Source organism: Pongo abelii, chromosome 19 (genome assembly GCF_028885655.2).
Source record: "Pongo abelii isolate AG06213 chromosome 19, NHGRI_mPonAbe1-v2.0_pri, whole genome shotgun sequence".
NCBI lineage: Eukaryota > Metazoa > Chordata > Mammalia > Primates > Hominidae > Pongo > Pongo abelii.
Genome location: NC_072004.2, coordinates 45,519,122 through 45,541,236, shown reverse-complemented (window position 1 = coordinate 45,541,236; position 22,115 = coordinate 45,519,122). Strand labels below are relative to the sequence as shown.

The following is a 22,115-nucleotide window of genomic DNA, read 5'->3' as shown; positions in this document are numbered from 1 at the left end:
GTGGATATTTTGGGTTTTGACATGAAATATTTTTAAAGATGTGGAAGATGGTAAAAGTGTAGTACTTTTCGTAAATTTTACAGTATTCTTTTGGGAAATCACTCAGTTTTTCATTAAATTCTGATGCTGAGTACCATTAAATCAGGTGTAAATAAGAGTCACATTTTAAAACTTCTTTGTCCTAGAGAAAACCAGTAAATAGCTACTTTCAAAAAAGTATTTTGTGTAATTGATGATAACCATTACAAATTTCCTTGTTCCTTCTCCACTCCCAGTGCTTCATTTTACTAGCATAAAAAATAAAACAGTATTTTGAAAGCTCTCCATGTGTTTCACAGCAGGTTAACATTTTATAAACTAACTGGTTCTTTGAAAATTAAACTATGGCTTTTAGTTTTTTGAAAACCATTTTAGAATTTTAATGGGTTAAACGTATTAGATGCCAATTCTTTTAAAATAATCTATTTTAAAATAATTATAAAGCAGTTTTCAATCCTTTTCCCTCCTGCTAACTCACTCCTTAAAGGCTTTAAAATGTTATAGGTTTGTTTTGTCTGCCTTTATTTATTTATTTATTTATTTATTTATTTATTTATTTTGAGACAGAGTCTCTGTCACCCAGACTGGAGTGCAGTGGCACGATGGCTCACTGCAACCTCCACCTCCTGGGTTTAAGTGATTCTCCTGCCTTAGCCTTCCAAGTAGCTGGGATTACAGGTGTGGCACCACCATGTCCAGCTAATTTTTGTATTTTTAGTAGAGATGGGGTTTTGCCATGTTGGCCAGGCTGGTTTCGAACTCCTAGCCTCAAGTGATCTGCCCGCCTCGGCCTCCCAGAGTGCTGGGATTACAGGCGTGAGCCACCACGCCCAGCCAGAAAATTGTCTAAGATTAAAATTTGGGAGTTTTAGAAGAACCACTCAGTAGCAATGATGGTCTATGAATATTCTAAAATCATGTGAAGAATTTTGTGTGTGTGAATGCATACATTCATTTTTCTAACCTTTATCAGATTTCAAAGAGGTTCCTCGTCCCCAGAAGGTTGAACACCGTACTGGAATAGTCGAAGCACTCGAATTTTTTCTTAATTTTACATCTTTCTATAGTTTTAGCTAAAACTTCTGTATCTAATTCTAAATGTATATATTTGAGCTAAAAATAAATGATATTTAGGTTTTAAAGCCATTCTAATAAAGCAGCTGTATTTAGTCACCTTCACCAGTTTCCCCTTATTTAAGGGTTAAGGTTGTTCTTCATGCAATAAACACACTGTAACATAAAGAAAACTTCTTGAACTATGTGTAGTGTAACTGAAGATGGAACTATATTTGTTACAACTGACCTCTTTTTATCACCTTTTAAAAATATTTTCTCTAAAATCTAGTTTTTACTAACTTCCTATTAGAGATTATAGACAGCTATTTTGAGGTTATAAGCAGTGATAACGCATTTAAAATGTGGACTGCATGAAGCACTACATTGAACAAGATGAAGTGAAATAATCCCCATTCTTTCCAGAGTTAATCTGGAGTCAGCCTGTCATAATTTATGTCATAATTTCCTGTCATAAATTATGACAGGAAATATTTATTGAAGCATTGTGAAAAAAATAGCTACGTGATATTCTGTATGTAAATCTGGGTCCCCTCCCACCAATATCCTTTGAAATGAAGGTTTATCCTTGAAATCACAGAATATTGGGTGGAATGCTACAGTTTTGTAGTCATTGCTACTTTAAACAGCAGTTTAGCCACACTAAGCAAGAATAGCTGTAGAGATTAAAATGTTACATTAAGTGTTCTTTAAAAATGAACATATATAGTATATATAAAAATGTAAATTGCAAAATATAATTTTCATCTATAACATGATTTAAAGCAGGGGACTCTGGAAAGGGATGGGAGCTGAATCAGTTTTATAGCACTCTTCCCAAGCTAAGGTACCTTTTTATCTTAATGTAGAATGTTTTATAAAGGGAAAATAATCCATTTTAAATATTGGGTTCACATTGCTTTTCAGGCTGGACAACCATTTCTTGAGTTCTTAAATTATTTTTATTCGACAGAATTATAAATTGAGGTAGACATAGGGGTTCTCTCTTCTGGTGAGATCCTTTTTTCTTTTAGGTCCCCAAGAATTCCCATCCCTCCATGGTTTAAATAATAGGTAGGTTCTTGTATTATAAAGGAAGCTGTGAAGAAAAGGAACTGGCAGTAACATTACTTGTAAGTAAGTTTTTTTTTTTTTTTCTCAGTAAGAATCTAAGATTTTATTTTGTATATGGCAAGCATTTTTTTCTTAAATTCAATTGTAACTGGTACACAACAAAATGTAAATATGTACTATCAGGTATAGGATGTTTTGGGGGTGTGCTGTTGAAAATTTAGTTTCACCTTATAAAGTTGACCACACTTTCATGTCTGTTAATCTTAGTAAATTATGATCATCTTTGTGTGAAAAATTTGGTCTGCTTTCATTACTCATCAAACATGCAGTGTAAGTGATGATCCAGTGAAGATCTTTTTTCAGGTTTCTTCTACCCATCTCATCCATGAGGTTTTTCTTTCCTCTGAGATACCTTAATTGTACTTTAATATGATATAAGACTAGAATTGAGAGGAAACTTTATTTTCTCATGTTTTGGGAGAAGAAAAAAATAGAAATATGTCATTCATGAGGACTGATTGATTCAGAGTTTTTGTGCAAAGTTTGACCTTTGAACTCTTTGTTTTCATGTCTTTATATTAATTCAAACCTTATACTCAATTCTCAACTCCTTGTTTTTAGGTGGTTAGCCAGCGTTTCCCTCAGAACAGCATCGGTGCAGTAGGAAGTGCCATGTTCCTCAGATTTATCAATCCTGCCATTGTCTCACCGTATGAAGCAGGGATTTTAGATAAAAAGCCACCACCTAGAATCGAAAGAGGCTTGAAGTTAATGTCAAAGGTGAATTATTTTGATAATCTAGCTATCTTAAATTCCCCTTCCAACTAAATTTTCAGCTTTTCTTACAGTACTTCTCTTACATTTATATTTGAAATACCCTATGGTTTTCAGTTATGTGCTTTTGCTTTATTTGTTTATATTACAAAGGAATTCATTAGTTAAGTACCTGATGGACCTTATTTTCATGATAAAACATTTTATTGTAGTAGATGTCTTGTGTTATGAAGATCATTTTTTGCGTAATCATTCTAGACATTCTGAAACAGACTAGAATGTAGACTATAGGATTTTTTTTTTAAAAGGCATTAAACATTTTTAATACGTATTTTTACATGTAAATATAATAATTATATTTGGGAAGGTTAGAAACACTACCTAAAATAATTTATAGAATGAGGAATGTTTGATTTTTAAGTACTAGCAGAAATTATATCAATGAGAAAATTCATGTTTTTAAAGAATGTTGTAATGTATAGACTTCATACAATAAATAATCTGATTATTTATAACCCTGTTTTATTGTGTAGATACTTCAGAGTATTGCCAATCATGTTCTCTTCACAAAAGAAGAACATATGCGGCCTTTCAATGATTTTGTGAAAAGCAACTTTGATGCAGCACGAAGGTAATTTTCTTGCCACTTATTCAGTTGCTCTGTTTGAATCAAATATTTTCGGTTTCACATAAGTCCATGTACCTGTTTTACATGAAGTTCCTGTGTAGGTTTTTTTCTTTTCCTGCTCTAGGTCAAGACATAGCTTGTCTTATTTTATTTTACTATAAAAGACAGTCATGAAATAAATTAATATTTTTTACAATTTGGTAGTGATTTTCATATTTGAAAACCAAGAGGGATTTTTTACATGTCTAATTAAATAAAGGATTTGAGGATGGTACAATATGTGAACAAGGAAGAAGTAGGATTCTTTTTATTTAAAACTAAAACCAAATTGGTATCAATAATACATAACAATGTTTAATAAGGTTTTTTTGATGTTAGAGTATTTGTGATACTTAAATTTGGAAGTGTATCTAAACTAAAATGTTATTCTTTAAACCAAGTAAAGCAAACACGTAAGATTTTGTTGATGAGGAACTGAACTTTATGATTTTAGAAAACTTTTCTGCTAGATTTCCATAACTAGTTATTTCACTTTATTTCTCTGAGTTATTGGTTTATCTGTAAAGTAGGGATAAACTCTTTGCCTGAATTGTTTTTAGAGAAAAAAATGAGATAATTCATAAGAAAGTGCTTTGTAAATTTATGTCTGGAATTCTGCTTTTCATGCAGTGTGAATCTAATTGATCCTCATCATCTAAGCTAGCCTTGTACAACTCTCTCTCCCAGTTTATCATCATTGTAGTTGTTACTGACTTTTTTTCTGTTAGAGAAATTGGAGTTGAAAAGGTATATTGCTGAATGACAAGCCATGTTGGAAAGAGAGTGAATGTCAGCATAGGATTCATATTCTGGCACTCTGTGTACCCATACAAAGTTAAAAGGATCAAAGTTTTAATCCTGGCTCTGACCTAGCAGGCTATATATCTTTGGGGAGGTCTTTCGTCTGGACCTTCATTTCCTTATCTGTAAAATACTAGCCTTTTTCCAAAGTTTCATCCATCTTAATTTTGTTGTTGTTTAACTTCAGAGCCTACTTTGAAGCTGAAGCCGGGTATCAGAAATGGAAAGCCAACTTTCTCCTTGTCCTTTTTGCTTTGTCTAATGTCAAGTCACATTGTGGGAACAAGCCCTCCATATTTGTAATCTCAGTTACTTCACAAAGTTACTTCATATAAATTTAATTCAAACATAAGTCTGGGTGTATCTGGTGTTGAAAATTCTAATGACTTTGCATTTTTGAAGGTTTTTCCTTGATATAGCATCTGATTGTCCTACAAGTGATGCAGTAAATCATAGTCTTTCCTTCATCAGTGACGGCAATGTGCTTGCTTTACATCGTCTACTCTGGAACAATCAGGAGAAAATTGGCCAGTATCTTTCCAGCAACAGGTAAGACTTCCCAGTCATGGGGATAGTGAACACTCTCCGTTTAAATTTAGATTAATACAATTATTGGTCAGGAATAGTGCTTTTTACTTTGCATCTTCTTGGACTAAGAGTTATGGTTTAGAAAGAGAAAGATTCTTTTTTTCAAAAAAATACAAACAAAAGGTTAAGTCGTATTAAATAATCAACAAACCTACCTAGGTTCCAGTGGTCATTATTATTATTTTTTTGTCAGGTTAAGAAATCACAGATTTGCTCTTTGGGTTTTTATGGCTTGCAAATTGTTATAGATCCAAAGAAGTTCAGATTAGCGTTGGCATTTGACTCTGAAGAACAGCCAATTCATAGGAATTCAGTAATTAAAATATTGTCAGTGTTTTAATTCTGTGATAAACTCATTCGTGATACTCTAAGTATATGCAAATAAAGCTTTATATAGAAAATACCGGCCTGGCACAGTGGCTTACGCCTGTAATCTCAGCACTTTGGGTGGCCGAGGCAGGCAGATCACCTGAGGTCAGGAGTTCGAGATCAGGCTGGCCAACATGGTGAAACCCTGTCTCTACTAAAAATACAAAAATTAGCTGGGCATGGTGGCAGGGGCCTGTAATCCCAGCTACTCGGGAGGCTGAGGCAGGAAAATCGCTTGAACCCAGGAGGCGGAGGTTGCAGTGATCCAAGATCGCACCATTGCACTCCAGCCTGGGCCACAAGAGCTAAACTCCATTTCAGAAATTTAAAAAAAAAAAAAATACTTAAAAATCGAAATTATTAATTTGGGCATTGTTTCATTAGCTCTTATTAGTCTCTTGTGTAACATAAATTACTTGCTGTCCCATCTAGTTATATAAACTTGTAAAGGGACCAAATTCCTATGTATGAAGAGTTCCTTACAAAGGAAAAATGAGTCCAAATTATTTTTAAATGCCAATAAAAATGATTAGCACATTCACGGGAAAAGTAGTGGACTGTGAAACTAAGGGTAAGCAATTGGGAGATGGGAGTTTAAATGACAGGGCATTTTAATCTTTTATGAATTATTAATGGATTGAAGTAGACATGGTCCTGAGGTCTTTTTGGTGCTGTTTACAAATCAGCTGACAGTAAAAGGAAAAGCAACCAGTTATAAGTTAAAGGAATGTGTAGTGCTAAATGTGAACTGCTAATTTTTTTTCTAAGTAGTTTGCTGTATCTAGGGATCATAAAGCTGTTGGAAGACGACCTTTTGATAAGATGGCAACACTTCTTGCATACCTGGGTCCTCCAGAGCACAAACCTGTGGCAGATACACACTGGTCCAGCCTTAACCTTACCAGTTCAAAGTTTGAGGAATTTATGACTAGGTAAAGTACAACCTTGAAATAGTTGATTGCTTTCTTTTTGGTTGAGAAGTAGAGTTTGCCACCAGGCCACTTGTTAGATATGATAGAAGACTATGAGGAAAGATGTATTTAATAATCACATTGCCATGTTTGGGGAATCCAACTATATATTATTTATATATATAGGGTGTATTTTATTTTATATGTTGATTGTCATAACAATAGTAACAAATCATATTTTATCATCTTGCTTTCATAAGTTTTCACATTTAATACTTACCAGGGAGTGAAGACAACATTATTTTCAAATTATAGTTAAGGAAAATACAACTCAATGTGAATAATTGACTTGCCTAAGATTCCACACCTGATTCATAGGTCTTTTGGTTTTAAGTGCAGGACTTTTCTACTACACTATAAATTTTTCAGAACCCTCATAAAGGTTAATGGTTTTAAATTATTTCAGATTAAGATTCAGAAAATATAGTATACTTCAGTATTGCTATAAAATTTCTGTGTACATTTGTTTGAATCCCATTTAGTGGGATTTAGTTTGTGAATGAAAAGATCCTCATTGTTAGACACTTACTCTATGACGATACAGTGAGAGTAGTTTGCTGAATCTTTTAAAGTACCTTTCACAGGACTTTATGCTTAGTAAGTGCTCCTTGGTGTCTGTGATTTGAGTGCTATGTTCATAGTATGTTCCAAAACAGAATAAAACAGAATCTGATGATGAGAAGTTAAAGATTTGTATATAATATGCCTTGAATTGTAAGTGCCTGTTGTTAGTTGTATTACTTACAGGTCATGGTTTTGTACATATAACTCCAAACCATTGATACTATTAAAAGAATATATGAATATATGAAAGAATGTATAAACATAAGAATGTATGGGTATATAGTGTCCTTTCCAAATTAATTTTTATTTTTAGCTCTACTAGATTTTTCTTAATGTAACAAATGTTTATTCCTGTGTAATTAAGGGCATATTTTGCATACAGAATATTCACATTACCTAATTGAAAATTATATACTACAAAAATATAATACTATTTTTAGGCCAGACATGGTGGCTAATACCTATAATCCCAACATTTTGAGAGGCCAAGGTGGGAGAATTGCTTGCGGCCAGGAGTTCAAGACCAGCTTGGGCAACATAGTGAGACCTTGTCTTTATTAGATAGATAGATAGATAGATAGATAGATAGATAGATAGATAGATAGATTAGATAGATAGATTAGATAGATAGATTAGATAGATAGATAAGATAGATAAGATAGATTGGGCACAGTGACTCATGCCTGTAATCCCAGCATTTTGGGAGGCCAAGGCAGGAGGATTGCTTGAGCCCAGGAGTTTGAGACCACCCTGGGCAACATAGCAGGACTCCATCTCTACAAATAATAAAATATTAACCAGGTGTGATGGTGTGCACCTGTGGTCCCAGCTACCTGGGAGGCTGAGGTGGGAGGATTGCTTGAGGATGCAGTGAACTGTGATTGCACCAGTACATTTCCAGCCTAGATGGCAGAATGAGACCTTGTCTATAAATAAATAAGTAAAAATATAAATAAGTAAAAAGAAATATAAGTAAATAGAAATATAAATAAATATAAATATAAAAATGAATGAATCAAAACAGTTTTTAAATTTGACATCACTGAGGACATCCTAGCCATTTTTCTAGGAAAACATTTTTATTACTCCTTTTTTTCTAAGATCCTACCTTCCCTTACAAAGCAATCTTTTGTGCTTTTGAAGATTAAGTAATCCAATATATATAATATACTTAGCACAGTATCTGGTATTTGTAAAGTGATTAATAAATGTTAGATCTTATTTTTGTTCTAAATTCCCACTGATGCTCTTGGAGACCCATTTTCTTTTTTTTAAAAAAATGAAGGTAGCTTTATAATATTCTCAGTTATTTAAAAAAATTATTAAAATACTCGATATAGAAATCTAAAGAAAGTTAAAAAAAATTAAAAATTGTTTATCCTCCCTCTCAGAATAATTCAGTTAACGTTTGGTGAATAGTCTCCCAGTCATTTATCTATGCACATGTATATTTGTTTCTCCTATCAAATGATATCTAGGTTGTTTCCATTAATATTTTTAAAATTCTGACCTGGTACCAGCAGCATGATGGGCTGAGCTAATGCAATCTCTTCCCAAGACATAAGGCTCATAGAAATACTAGGTGTAAAAGAAAATATGTGTAGTTAAAAAAATTTAGGCCGAGTGCGGTGGCTCACGCCTGTAATCCCAGCATTTTGGGAGGCCGAGGCGGGTAGATCACCTGAGGTCAGGAGTTCAAGGCAAGCCTGGCCAGCATGGCGAAACCTCATCTCTACTAAATATATATATATATAAATAAATTAGCCAGGCGTGATGGTGGGCACTTGTAATCCCAGCTACTTGGGAGGCCAAGGCAGGAGAATCATTTGAACCCGGGAGGCAGAGGTTGCAGTGAGCCGAGATCGTGCCACTGCACTCCAGCCTGGTCAACAAGAGCAAAACTCCATCTCAAAAAAAAATTAAATTTATAGCTGAAGCTCGTTTCTAAGCAAATTACCTAGCATACAGTCAGTATAGACAGATAAATGGAAAATATGAAAGAGGTTAGGAGATGCAAAAGATAAAATGAGGAGGTTCAAAATATGTCTAGTAGGTGTTCCCTAGAAACTGAGCTCAGTGAGAATGGGAAGAAGTAATATTTGAAAGGCTAATGGATGTATGTTTTCTAGAGTTGATGAATGACATGAATCTTGAGGTTAAAGAAGCACACTGAGTCTTGAGCAAACTATATAAAAATTAAACCAGGCTTTAATACATATGGGAACATAATATATGATAAAACTGATATTCAGAATCGAGATTAGGATGGACTTTCAATAAATGGTTTTGATAAAACTGAGTAATGATTTGGAAAAATATTTTCATACCATTTATGATAAACTTCCATAAATCAAAAAAAACATGAGCAAAGCAAGGCCTTTTTCATCCATTCGAAATCCATAAACTAGAAAAGATTGATAAAATGAATTATTTTAAAAATCATAAACTTCTGTCTGGGACAAAAATGTCATGAGTAAAACCAATCCTATGGTTAATATCCTTGCCCAATAGTTCTCTTAGAATAGTCCTAAAAGTGCTTTTGTGGTTCAAAGAGTAATACCTTGAAATTTTTGGTGCATGTTGCCAAATTACCCTTTAGAATGCCTGTTGCTTTTAAAATATTTTTTCATTTTAGTATTTTATTGTTTATCCAGTTATAGACTTTTTTACGTGGTAGACAACATAAAGCCTCATAATTACTCTGTTATTTTTCTTTTAGGCATCAGGTACATGAAAAAGAAGAATTCAAAGCTTTGAAAACGTTAAGTATTTTCTACCAAGCTGGGACTTCCAAAGCTGGGAATCCTATTTTTTATTATGTTGCACGGAGGTAAGAAATACTATGTTTTGGGTCTCTTAACAGAATTTTTTAAATTATAGCAAATATAGAGAGATGGAAAGTTTGGTTTTTCCCAATTGACTTAACAGGAATTGAAAACAAGTTTACTTGGGAGCATATAGCAGGGTAAATAGCCTGCCTTTCCTAAAATGATGGTCAGTATCTAGTAGCTGCTTTTCGTACTACCCACTTCATATTGGTTTCTCTGTCCTACATCATTTTTTAAAATACTGCCTGCAATGGATTAATTACCAAGAGTTAAAAACCCACAAAGAATCTTTTGTTTTCAAGTATATTCTGATTAAATAGTACTCACAACATGATAACTGGGAACTTTTTTTAAAGGAAGAAATAAAACTGTAAGAGCCTATTTCTGAGAACTTTTAAAAATATGCTGTGTAAGACAGCATCAGGGTGATTTAAAAAATAATTCAAAGCAGTGGTGAAAAATCTCTATGAAGATGGTGCAAGGGGTGGCCTGGAAAACGGTGCTTGTTCGTGCTGCCCTCAGTTGAGGCTAGTTCCTAGAAAGCCTTTCTGGGAATGTTGTGAGCTCTTCCTTAATAATAGGTATGATGCTTGCCTTGCTTTCCCTACCATTGTCTTTTCTTTCTTGCCTCATTTTACCTTCCTTTTGAAAACTCATCTGTGATGTTATTTGGTCGGTTTTACTTCTTCCCATTTACCATGACATACATTCATGGTAATTGAGCCTTAGAGACAACATGATACATAGAGAAGCCACTGACTTTGGAATCTCAAGGACCATGTTTAGACCTAGTTCTGCTACTCATTAGTTAGAGACTTAATCTTTACCAGTTTCCTGAATTTAACAGTATTTAACATCCATGACTATTAAGTTAGTAGACTTACATTGTTAGTCAACTTGCTGGCCACAGGTGGCAGTGTGTAGGAAACAAAGCGAGGTTGAGAAATAGTAGAAAGACGGTGAAGGAAGATCAGTGGAAGATGAGAAACTTGTCTAATAGGGTCATTCAGATAGCCTTAAGACCAAGAAGTCCAAAGGACTGGAGTATTAGGGAATCAAGAAAGTAAGAAAATTGCATTGAACCTCCCCCCACCCCCCTGCCCTTTAACAACTCTAAGTAACCCCTCCTCACCTTCCCATGAAAGCCCTCTCTCCAGCTCTCATCTCAGTTGCCATTTCTAAATTGCCTAAGATCATTTTAATTTTCGTTTGCATTTGGGATGAACCATGTTTGTATTCTAACCCCAACCTTTAATACAACCAGGATATTTTTACTTTCCCTTTGTTGTCTAAGTAAAAAGCAAACATTGGTAAGGGAGGTAGAAGATGTGTGTCCCCCTCTTCTTTAAAATCTTATTAGTTTACAAATAGCAAAGATTTCTGGAAAACAAAGCTGCATTTTTTTTTTTTTCAGAATCAGAAGCTGTATATTTGTATTCCTTCTCTGTGGTGATCTAGAAAAAGCTAAAGGAAAGATTGGACCTGCTGCAGATCCCTTAGTGAGATTCAATCAGTTTGGTTTCCATGAAACCTGTTGAGTCTTGTGGCTTGAGAATGCTAAGAATTCTCAGCTCTGCTGCTTATTAGCTGCTGCATAATCTTTTTTTTTTTTTTTTTTTTTGAGATGGAGTTTCACTCTTGTCACCCAGGCTGGAGTGCAATGGAGCGATCTCGGCTCACTGCAACCTCCACCTCCTGGCTTCAAGTGATTCTCCTGTCTCAGCCTCCCAAGTAGCTGGGATTGCAGACATGTAGAACCATGCCTGGCTAATTTTGCATTTTTAGTAGAGATGGGGTTTCACCATATTGGCCAGGCTGGTCTTGAACTCCTGACCTCAGGTGATCTGCCTGCCTCAGCCTCCCAAAGTGCTGGGATTACAGGTGTGAGCCACCGCACCTGGCCTTAGCTGCATAATCTTAGATAAGTTTATTTTTCCAAATCTGTTGCTTCATATGTTAAAGCTGGGGTATGTGCTTATAAAAACTGTCTACCTCTCCTATAAAGTGTTTTGTGACCTATAAAGTTGTGTAAGGAGTAAATTTGAGATTTTCTTTTTTTCTTTCATTCTTTTTTTGGGGGATATGGCACTGTCAGTTTCAGATTTTCAATCCTTTTAGTTTCTTACTTAGACCTGCTGGAGCTCCTCCTGGCCTTCATTTTCACCTGGTGTGAAGCCTAGCTCCAAGACAGATGAGTACACAGTACATCAGAGCAGAGCATCCATTTACTCCATTATGAAGGTCTTGTCTGTCTGTATGCCGTCAGTTTTGTCAAAGAGCACTTGGGTTTGACTTCTCTTTTGATATTCCTGTGTTTCTGTGGCTTAGACTACTATGTATTAAGTAATGCTTTTTGAATTGTGGATTTTCTAATTTCCTTATTGATAGTCCACAGATGTTTCAGACTTGAAATGTCCAAAACTTAATTCAGTGTATCTTCAAGTCAACCTCCTCTTCACACCATATTTCTGTTTCTCAGTACCATCATCATCCCTTCTAGTTGCCCATCTAGAGACCCTAATCATTTTAAATTCTTTCCACTTATTGTCTTTCTCATTGTTAGTCACCAAATCTTGGTTTTACCTGTGAGATCCTGGGTAATCAATTAAGTTGTTTTAGTTAGGCTTTTATTGCAAAGCAGTCATTTGTATTTTCTCAAGGATAGTTTTTAGGAAAAGCATGAATTAGAGCAGAGCCTACCCAGATATAGAGAACTAGATGGCTGTGGTGCTGGAACGGGCTACGCTCTTTGACTGTCTTGGTTTTGTGTTCAGCTCTTCCTCATGATTTTCATCTTTCTGTATCCTTTCAGCTTTTGCCCCAGATAGTAACCTGTTCATTATCTCAGTACTGCACATCTGAAATTCCAGAAAGAAAATATGATTCAGCTAAAAAGTATCTCTGCTTGGCAGAAACTTTAATGTTAGGTTCTGGCCAGCCAGTTGATTACTGGCTGCCCCTATGTCCAGTATGTGCTCCTGGCCCAGCAGTCATGTGATTCAAAATGTGACCACTTGGCTGGGCGCAGTGGCTCATGCCTGTAATCCCAGCACTTTGGGAGGCTGAGGCGGGCGGATCATGAGGTCAGGAGATCAAGACCGTCCTGGCCAACATGATGAAACCCCATCTCTACTAAAACACAAAAAATTAGCCAGGCATGGTGGCACGCGACTGTAGTCCCAGCTACTCGGGAGGCTGAGGCAGGGGAATTGCTTGAACCTGGGAGGCGGAGGTTGCAGTGAACCAAGATTGCACCACTGCACTCCAGCCTGGTGACAGAGCAAGACTCTGTCTTAAAAAAAAAAATGTGACCACTCGGTACTGTTTCTTCATCAGGGGCTGTTCTTAGGTATGTGTTTTAATTTTTTTTGTTTTGTTTTTGAGACAGGGTCTCACTCTGTTGCCTAGGCTGGAGTGCAGTGGCACTACCATGGCTCACTGCAGCCTCTAGCTCCCAGGCTCAAACAATCCTCCTGCCTCATACTCCCAAGTAGCTGGGACAACAGGTGTGTGCCACCACAGCTGGCTAATTTATTATTATTATTTTTTTTGTAGAGATGAAGTCTTGCTATGTTGCCCAGGCTGGGCTTGAACTCCTGGGCTCAAGCAATCCTCCTGCCTTGGCCTCCTAAAGTGCTGGAATTACAGATGTGAGCCACCACACCTGGCCTAACTTTTTTTTTTTAGTTGGACCTTAATGGTCTAATATTACTATTAGGTACCTTGGCAATGTCTTTCGAAACCATTTTCCCCCACTGCATTGCTAGAACTCTGTGTCTTACCTATACTAATGTAGCATTATTCTCCTCCTCCTTCATCCCCAGATGACTACTTCTAGGTAATCTTAACATTTCTTCTGGAGCCAGTTTCCAGTAGAAAGCTTGTCTGTCCCATTGACTCCCCGTATAAAGTCCAAGTTCTGTAGTCAAACATGCAAGGTAATTTTGGCCTAATTTACTTTTCTAATCTTTTCCTTCTATTCCATCCGATATACTTATGCTCTTGTCCTGTGGTAAAGTAGCATAATACAAGGACATTGTTGCAACATTATTTATATAGTGGCAACAAAAAGGAAAACAATAGAGTTGTGTTTCAAAAGGGGAATTGTTGAATAAATGATGATACATTTACATTAGGGAATAATGCAATGTGTTAATTTTGCTTGTTACAAGTGACAGAAATGCAATTCAAATTTATGTGTGCCAAAAAGGAATTATTGACTCATGTACCTGAGAAAATCAAGAGATGTACTAGTTTCTTGCATGACTAGATGCAGAGCTTTAAACAATATCATCTGCAGAACATCTGTCTTCTCTGGCTCTTAACTCTACTTTCTTTGTGTCAGTTTTATTCCCAAGCAGCTGCTCCCTAGCTGTGGCTGGTAATGGTTTGTGTTCTCCCAGCTTAACAATCCCAGGGGAAAAACACCTCTTTCCCAGTTTTGTGGTTTCAGCAAAAGTGGTTGGTCTTACTGGCCTGGTGTGAGTCACATACCATTCCTAAGGCAGTCACTATGGCAAGGGAGATGGAATTTCTTGGTTATCTAGGCCTGGATCATGTGCCCCTTCCTGGAATGCAGTGGTAAAGCCAGCCCTATCCAAATTGCGTGAACTAAAAGGAGGGCATGGGGGCAGGGTTTTCACAAAGGAAAATTGAATTGCTGTTACTAGAATGAGGAAAAATGGATACTGGGCAGGCAGAAGTAGCAGAAGTCCTCTACATCCAGCTTTAAAAAGGCCCAGAAAGATGACTCTGACACTTACCTTACAAGGTACATGACAGTGTGTATGTGCACCTGCACATGTGTATGTGTAGACTGAGAAATGTATGAAACTATACATATTAACTGTTCACATTGCTTATCTCAGAAGTGTGATTGGAGGAGATAGAGGACCAATTTAATATTTCTGTTATATATCTCTATGTTGTTTGGCTTGCCAAGAGCATATATTGTTTTTGTAAGAATAATTAAAAATATAAAACCCCAAAGTGGCTGGGCAAGGTGGCTCACACCTGTAATCCCAGCACTTTGGGAGGCCAAGACGGGCAAATCACTTGGGCTCAGGAGTTTGAGATCAGCCTGGGCAGCATGGTGAAACCCTGTCACTACAGAAAAATACAAAAATCAGCCATACATTGTGGCATACACCTGTAGCCCCAGCTACTCAGGAGGCTGAAGTGGGAGGATCACTTGAGCCTGGGAGGTCAAGACTGCATTGAGCTGAGATCACACCACTGTACTCCAGCCTGGGCAACAGAGTGAGGCCCTGTCTGAAAGAATACATTAAAACAAAACAAAACTAAAACCCCAAGTTACAAAGAAGAGTTTTCCTCTTAGGAATATTGTGATACCTGGCAATTGCTTTTTGGGTGGTAGTAGTAAATAATGATAATAGCTAACATTTCCTAAGTGCTTTCTCTGCATCAGGAAACTGTGCATATTACATGATTTCTCATTTAATCCACATAATAACCTTCTGAGATATTATTAACAATTAATTAATTGTTAATAATTAACAATTGTTAATTAACAATTAATATATTAACAATATATTAACAATTATAACAATTGTTATAATTAACAATTAAATTGTTGTTAATTAACAACAATTAATTGATGTACGTATAAACTGAAACCCAAACCTGGCTATCAGAATGATCTGGAACATTAAAACAGACATATCCCCAGCCCCCATTTCCAAGCCAAAATCTCAGGGGCAGGGCCTTATTTATATATTTAACAGGCACTCCAAGTGATTCGTTTATTACCAAAGTTTGTTTGGGAATCTCACTGGGTCATGTATTTAATTCATGGTAGCACAACTAGTAAGAATCAGAATTGGGTTTCAAACCTAAGCCAAAGCTCTTAACAAATGCACTATTAATTACATGCTTATTACTATTATAATTTTATGCTTGGGTAAATCTTTGTAGATGAGCGTGAAAACCTAACCAACAGTTATGAGATATATTACTCTGGGGAAAATAAGTTCTCGATTCCAGGCATCTGATTTACAAATGGTTTTTTGAAACATAAGACAAGAGTTTACTCAATATAAGATAATCTTGTCATTGGCGCAATATCATTATACATTACAAAGGTTAGCAGAATTCGCACCTTTTCTTAGCGAAATGACATATTACTATTAACGCATTCATGAAATATGTTAATACAGATGAATGTGTTATTTTGTAGAGCACTTTAGTTTATCAGATTAGCATTTTTTGTCTATTTAATAAAAAATAAAATATAGACCGGGCATGGTGGCTCACACCTGTAATCTCAGCACTTTGGGAAGCCAAGGCGGGTAGATCACCTGAAGTCAGGAGTTTGAGACCAGCGTGGCCAACATGGTGAAACCCCTCTACTAAAAATATAAAAAATTAATCGGGTGTGGTGGCGGGCACCTGTAATCCCAGCTACTCTGGAGGCTGAGGCAGGAGAATTGCTTGAACCCAGGAGGTGGAGGTTGCAGTGAGCTGAGGTCATGCCATTGCACTCCAGCCTGGGCAACAGGAGTGAAACTCTGTCTCAAAAAAATAAAATACAAAAACAACTTCCCCCATACCACTCCTTATCCCATACCCCATCCTCTATCCCCTATCCCCTATCCTTCATCTCTCTGTCACTGTTGCTCACTTGCTGTCTCACTCTCATGTGTGTGCTCTCTCTCTCTGACACACACCACACACACACACACCCCACCTACATAATTTCTTCTCTTACACCTTTAATATAAATATCTGAGTTTCGGTTCAGTTTTGCAAACATTTAAAAGGCAAACATGGTATTTTGCTTGTTTCAGCATTTAATAAGGTAGTGCATACTTTTTTCATATGGAAGGAAAACATCATATTAAGTTAATATTTAAACATAATTATAATTTGCAAAAAAAATCAAGTTAAGATAATGATAATTTGTTAAATAGTAAGTTGAAATAAATGATATTTTCCTAGCATGCTTGTCATTCAGCAGATAATAAGAAACTGAGATAAGAATGCAGGCAGTTGAAGTTCACTTCAGCCTGAGTGCAAGTGTACACAAAACAGTGAAAATACTACATAGAAAATAAGTGTTGTCCATTGGATTGAATATGGTGCTACCATTTGTCACAGTGTTCATATTCATAGTTGTGGCTATCTTTGGGGTCACTGCTCTATTCAGACTTGTCTTGGAATTTGGAGTCATCTTGGGACTGAGGTCATTTTGAGATCTGGGCTTGTCCCAGGATTGGGGTTCATTCTGGGATTGGTGCTTGTCCTGGGATTAGGTCTGGTCCCGGGATTCAGGCTTGACGCAGGATTGGATACTGCCATAGAATTTGAGGTTGTTGATGTTGAAGTTTGTTCCCAGAATGTTAACAAACCTGAAGAGCAGGCCGATCAGTGATAGTTTGAACATCATCCTCCTCTGTTTCACAATAATTATATAATTTTAATTGAACGCTTGGATCACAAATAGGCAAGCATATATCCTTAATTGTGTTTATCAATACATTTGCGTTATGTAAATGTTTGCTTTTTCACTATTAGTGAACAAATTAAAAGCTTCCCTTTCTTTGTTGTCAACATCTGCTGACAGAATACCTATTTTCTATTGAGGGCTTACCAACTGAAGGCAAAAACAATCCCAAGACTGAAAAAGAGCTTAATTGGCATTTTTCTATTTAAAAAAGGAAAAAAATGAAACACTAGACATTCAATACAATAAATAGGGGGGCTTGAGATCAGTATAGAGTAGAGTAGGGGCAAAGACTGAGAGGCAATTTGGGACAGTAGAGCAACAAAAGAAATAATGAAATAAATATTGGTATTTTCTTGATTTCTCATGACCTTTATTCCAACAATTTAAGGTTTTAGTTTAGGTCACAAATTAGGATATTACTTCTTTTTTTTTTTTTTTTTTTTCTTTTATTATTATTATTATTATTATTATTATTATACTTTAGGTTTTATGGTACATGTGCGCAATGTGCAGGTAAGTTACATATGTATACATGTGCCATGCTGGTGCGCTGCACCCACCAACTCGTCATCTAGCATTAGGTATATCTCCCAATGCTATCCCTCCCCCCTCCCCCCACCCCACAACAGTCCCCAGAGTGTGATGTTCCCCTTCCTGTGTCCATGTGTTCTCATTGTTCAATTCCCACCTATGAGTGAGAATATGCGGTGTTTGGTTTTTTGTTCTTGCGATAGTTTACTGAGAATGATGATTTCCAATTTCATCCATGTCCTAAATATTTACTCCAAAGACTAAAGAGGTTAAACCAAAGGATTTCCCCAGTGCTGGGATAAGGTTTTCTTCATTAACAACAACAATAACAAACTAGTTAGAGAAGTTCATGGTTTTAAGATTTAGAAATGAACAAAACCAACTCCTTCATTTTGCAAATGGGCTCAGACAAGGGGCATAACTTACCTGAGGGTGCATATCTAAAAATGACCCAAGCTAGAACTTAAGTCTGTGACTTAAAGCCCAAATTTTAACTGTAGAACTCTAACATACATATTAAAAGTTACATTTGGCTCTAATATGTAATTGAGAACATTTCAAATTAGTGTTACCTTTTGATATTTTTCTTTGAAGAGTAAGAATTCAGTCTTTCTCCAGCGTCTATGGGGAATCTGATTTCTCACTCACTGCATGCTATTTAAATATAATTAGTGAGGAAGTCATGTGTTCTAAACTTGACCTGCCATTTGCTCTTTGGAAGTATCCAACTGAGTGTTTCCAGACAACTACGTATAAACAGATAGACTTTGGCAGAGATTAAAGAATTCAAATAAAGTTCTAAAATCTGCTTGCTTATTTAAAGAATCCAGTGAATAGCATTTGTTATTCCTCTTACCATGTATACATTAATGAATTGCTTCACTGGATTGACTCTAACTAGATGAATTTACTATTTTGCCTGCTGTGATTATTATGATTTTAAACCAAGTAAGTGTATTAAAGGTGTCTGCGTTTTCCTTAGAACATCTTTACATATGTTTATAGGGCAGTTTCTACCCATGGTTATTTTGAAGTTTAAAAAATAATTCAGTAATACAACATTTCAGGTATTTAATTTTTGGTAAATAAAGTAACCTTAGAAAAGAAGTTAAATTTCATTAATATGAAACTTAAGAAAAGGATTACATATGAAAGTAATACTTTTTCCTACTGAGTTTACAAACTTTTGTGTGTTTGTGTATGGTTTTTATGTATTAAACCACTCACCTTGAAGTGCATAAAGTAAATTTTTTGAAGGAATTTTGTCTTTTGGTCAGCCGTTTTCCATGATAACTAGTGTATAGGGAAGTTGGGTTGTATTCTGCTAATGTTTCCATCATATTGGCCAGCACACTTTAAAAATTGCAGGACTGTGAACAATGGTGTTGACATACAAGGAAATTGCAACATAAATGGCAGAAGTACAAGCCAGTACATGTTCCTCACTTGTTTTACTGTGCTGTGAAGATCGTTTTTCCCCTGAATGAATAAACCATGAATAGAACCATGCTTGGTAAATCTTATTTATATGGTACATATAATAACTTCACTTAACCGGAGGTTAATGTGGTCAGATCTAGGAAGTAAACAAACAAAAAAAGCTTCTTGGCAACCAGAGTAGATATGAATCAGAGTACTACAGTAATTTACAGGAGTTTGTCATTGTCCTCTCTCTGATCACTTGCTCATTCTGTGGATTTCTTTGGCGGGTATATAGTTGGTAATAGTAATAGTAATGTTTCGAACTTGAGCAAACTGTGACTTATTCTATTTTTCTAATCCTGACCTTTTGAGTACTACAGTTACACAACTCTTTATTGATGCTTCAAACACCTCAGTCTCAACTTGTTTAAAATTCAAAAGTTAGTGTTTTCTCCTTCCTATTTTTGTATCTAGATATATTCTTCTCATAATCTCTTGGTTAATTGTATCATCACCTAGCCAAATGTTTCTCCAACATTGGATTTCTCATTATCTTCTCTTTCTCATTTATCTTAAGCTCCCCAGGCCTCTTCATGATGATTAAGTAAAATTTAAATTCTATGTAGTACTCAAATGCTCCCAAACAAACAATAATCAATTTGCCATTATTCAGGTCTTCAAATACCCACCAACTTTGTATCTTTGTGCAGCCTCCCCAACTTGCCCAAAGTGTAATAATAGCCCCCTCTTATCCTAAGTTTCACTTTCCATAGTTTCAGTTACCCATGGTCCACTATGGTCTGAAAATACTGAATGGAAAATTCCAGAAATAAACATAAGTTGGATGTATCATGAGGTTAATAGTAGCCTAGCACTGTGTCACAGTGCTGCATCAGTCAGCTCACTTCATCTTATCACATAGGCATTGTGTCATATCACATCATCACAAGAAGGGTGAGTATAGTACAATAAGATATTTTGAGAGAGATGCCATGTGCACATAGCTTTTATTGTAGTATATTGCTATAACTTCTATTTTATTATTGTTTTCAATCTCTTACTGTGCCTAATTTATAATTAAACTTTATCACAGGTATTTCTATATAGGAGAACAACACAGCATATATTGGGTTCAATACTGTAATTCTGTGTTTTCAGGTATCCCTGAGGGATCTTGGAACATATGCCCCACAGTTAAGGGGGTACTACTGTACTTTCCTCATTCAAAATTGTGTTGTTTCTTCAAGCTCCACTCATGTCAGCACCTTTTGTACGATCCTTCCCTAATTCTTCACGTCAGAATCAGTCATTTTAGTACTTTATACTTTGATCAGAGTCTCATTTTCACTAAAGAAACTAAATCTTCCACCATATTCTGGCCACCTCTTATTCCTTCTATTCCCTCTACCTTCTAATATAGTGAGTGCTTATAAAGAATAAGACACAGGGCCAGGTATAGTGGCTCATGCCTGTAATCCCAGCACTTTGGGAGGCCGAGGTGGGCAGATCACGAGGTCAGGAGATCGAGACCATCCTGGCTAACACGGTGAAACCTTGCCTCTACTAAAAAATACAAAAAATTAGCTGGGCGTGGTGGCATGCGCCTGTAGTCCCAGCTACTTGCGAGGCTGAGGCAGGAGAATCGCTTGAACCTGGGAGGTGGAGGTTGCAGTGAGCTGAGATTGCACCACTGCACTCCAGCCTGGGAGACAGAGCAAGACTCCATCTCAAAAAAAAAAAAAAAAAAAAAAAGAACACAATAAGTATTGGAATTCATTGAAGTACCTCCTGTTTCTCCATGTCGGAGGGCTGGTATCATTAATGATGTCGAAAGTAAGAGTTATTTGGTTATTTGCAGTTTTCCCTTCACATTAGCATAAATTTGGAAGGCACAGGCCTGAGTTTGACTTTCATCTCTACTTTCCTGGCTGCTGTTTTGAGAAGATTTCTTCATTTGTACAATGTGGATCATAATGCACATTCATAATCCCTTGTCTGTAATCTGAAACCCAAAATCCTCCAAAAACCTTAAGTTTTATCAAAAAATAAAAAAGTTTGACACCAAAATTTATTTGGTGAAAATGCCTTATCCGCATAGGTGGGAGGTTTTAGCTATCTTTGTTTCACTTAGTGTGGATATTAATGTTTCACTGCAGAAATATTGATGAGATTGATTTTGGGGTGCTGTTCCAGTTTCTACCGGAGTGTTACATAATACATGATAAGAATAGTGCTTAGCATATTCATGTTTCTCTTCTTCCTTCTGGGCACAGCACCATACCACTCTTAGCATTCTGATAGTTAGGTGGTACCATCTGACTGAGTTCTGGCCAGTAAAATGTCAGTTACAATGATGTACAATCGACCCTTGAACAACACTGGGGTTAGGGGCACTGAATCTCCACGCAATTGAAAATCTACATATAACTTTTGCCTCCCCAAAAACTTAACTACTAATAGACTGTTGATCGGAAGCCTTTTGATAACATAAACAGATTAACATGTTTTGTAAGTTAAATGTTGTATACGCTGTATTCTTAGAGTAATATAGCTCGAGAAAAGAAATTGTTACCCAGAAAACCATGAAGAAGAGAAAATATATTTACTGTTCTCTGAGTGGAAGTGGATTATCACGAAGGTCTTCATCCTCTTTATCTTCATGTTGAGTAGGTGGAGGAGAAAGAAGAGGGATTGGTCTTACTGTCCCCGGACTGGCAGAGGTGGAAGTAAACCTCTGTATAAGTGGATCAGTGAGGTTCAAAGCCATGTTGTTTAAGGGTCAACTGTATATGATTTTTAAGCCTGTTGTCTAACTTCTCACCAATCTTCCATTCTTGCTTTCTTCTATCAATGCCTACTAGAAACAGATGGTTCAGTGGAGGGGGTCTCCAAGACCCTAGAAGATGGTAAAACCATTAGAAGACATGATTTAAGAGAAATAAACTTTTGTTGTCTTAGCCAGTGATATT

General features: G+C 36.2%; 1 protein-coding gene across 13 annotated transcripts in view; it reads left to right on the top strand.

Moving 5' to 3' along the window:
• Positions 1-22,115, top strand: part of NF1 (neurofibromin 1) — a 282,946-nt gene that overhangs the window by 164,740 nt on the left and 96,091 nt on the right. For all 13 annotated transcript variants that reach the window (XM_024235642.3, XM_063718574.1, XM_063718573.1 and 10 more), the window contains 5 exons: positions 2,788-2,946; positions 3,474-3,571; positions 4,811-4,957; positions 6,151-6,297; positions 9,620-9,730. In XM_024235642.3, the coding sequence (XP_024091410.2) occupies positions 2,788-2,946; positions 3,474-3,571; positions 4,811-4,957; positions 6,151-6,297; positions 9,620-9,730 (662 nt within the window). The remainder of the gene's footprint in view (positions 1-2,787; positions 2,947-3,473; positions 3,572-4,810; positions 4,958-6,150; positions 6,298-9,619; positions 9,731-22,115) is intronic.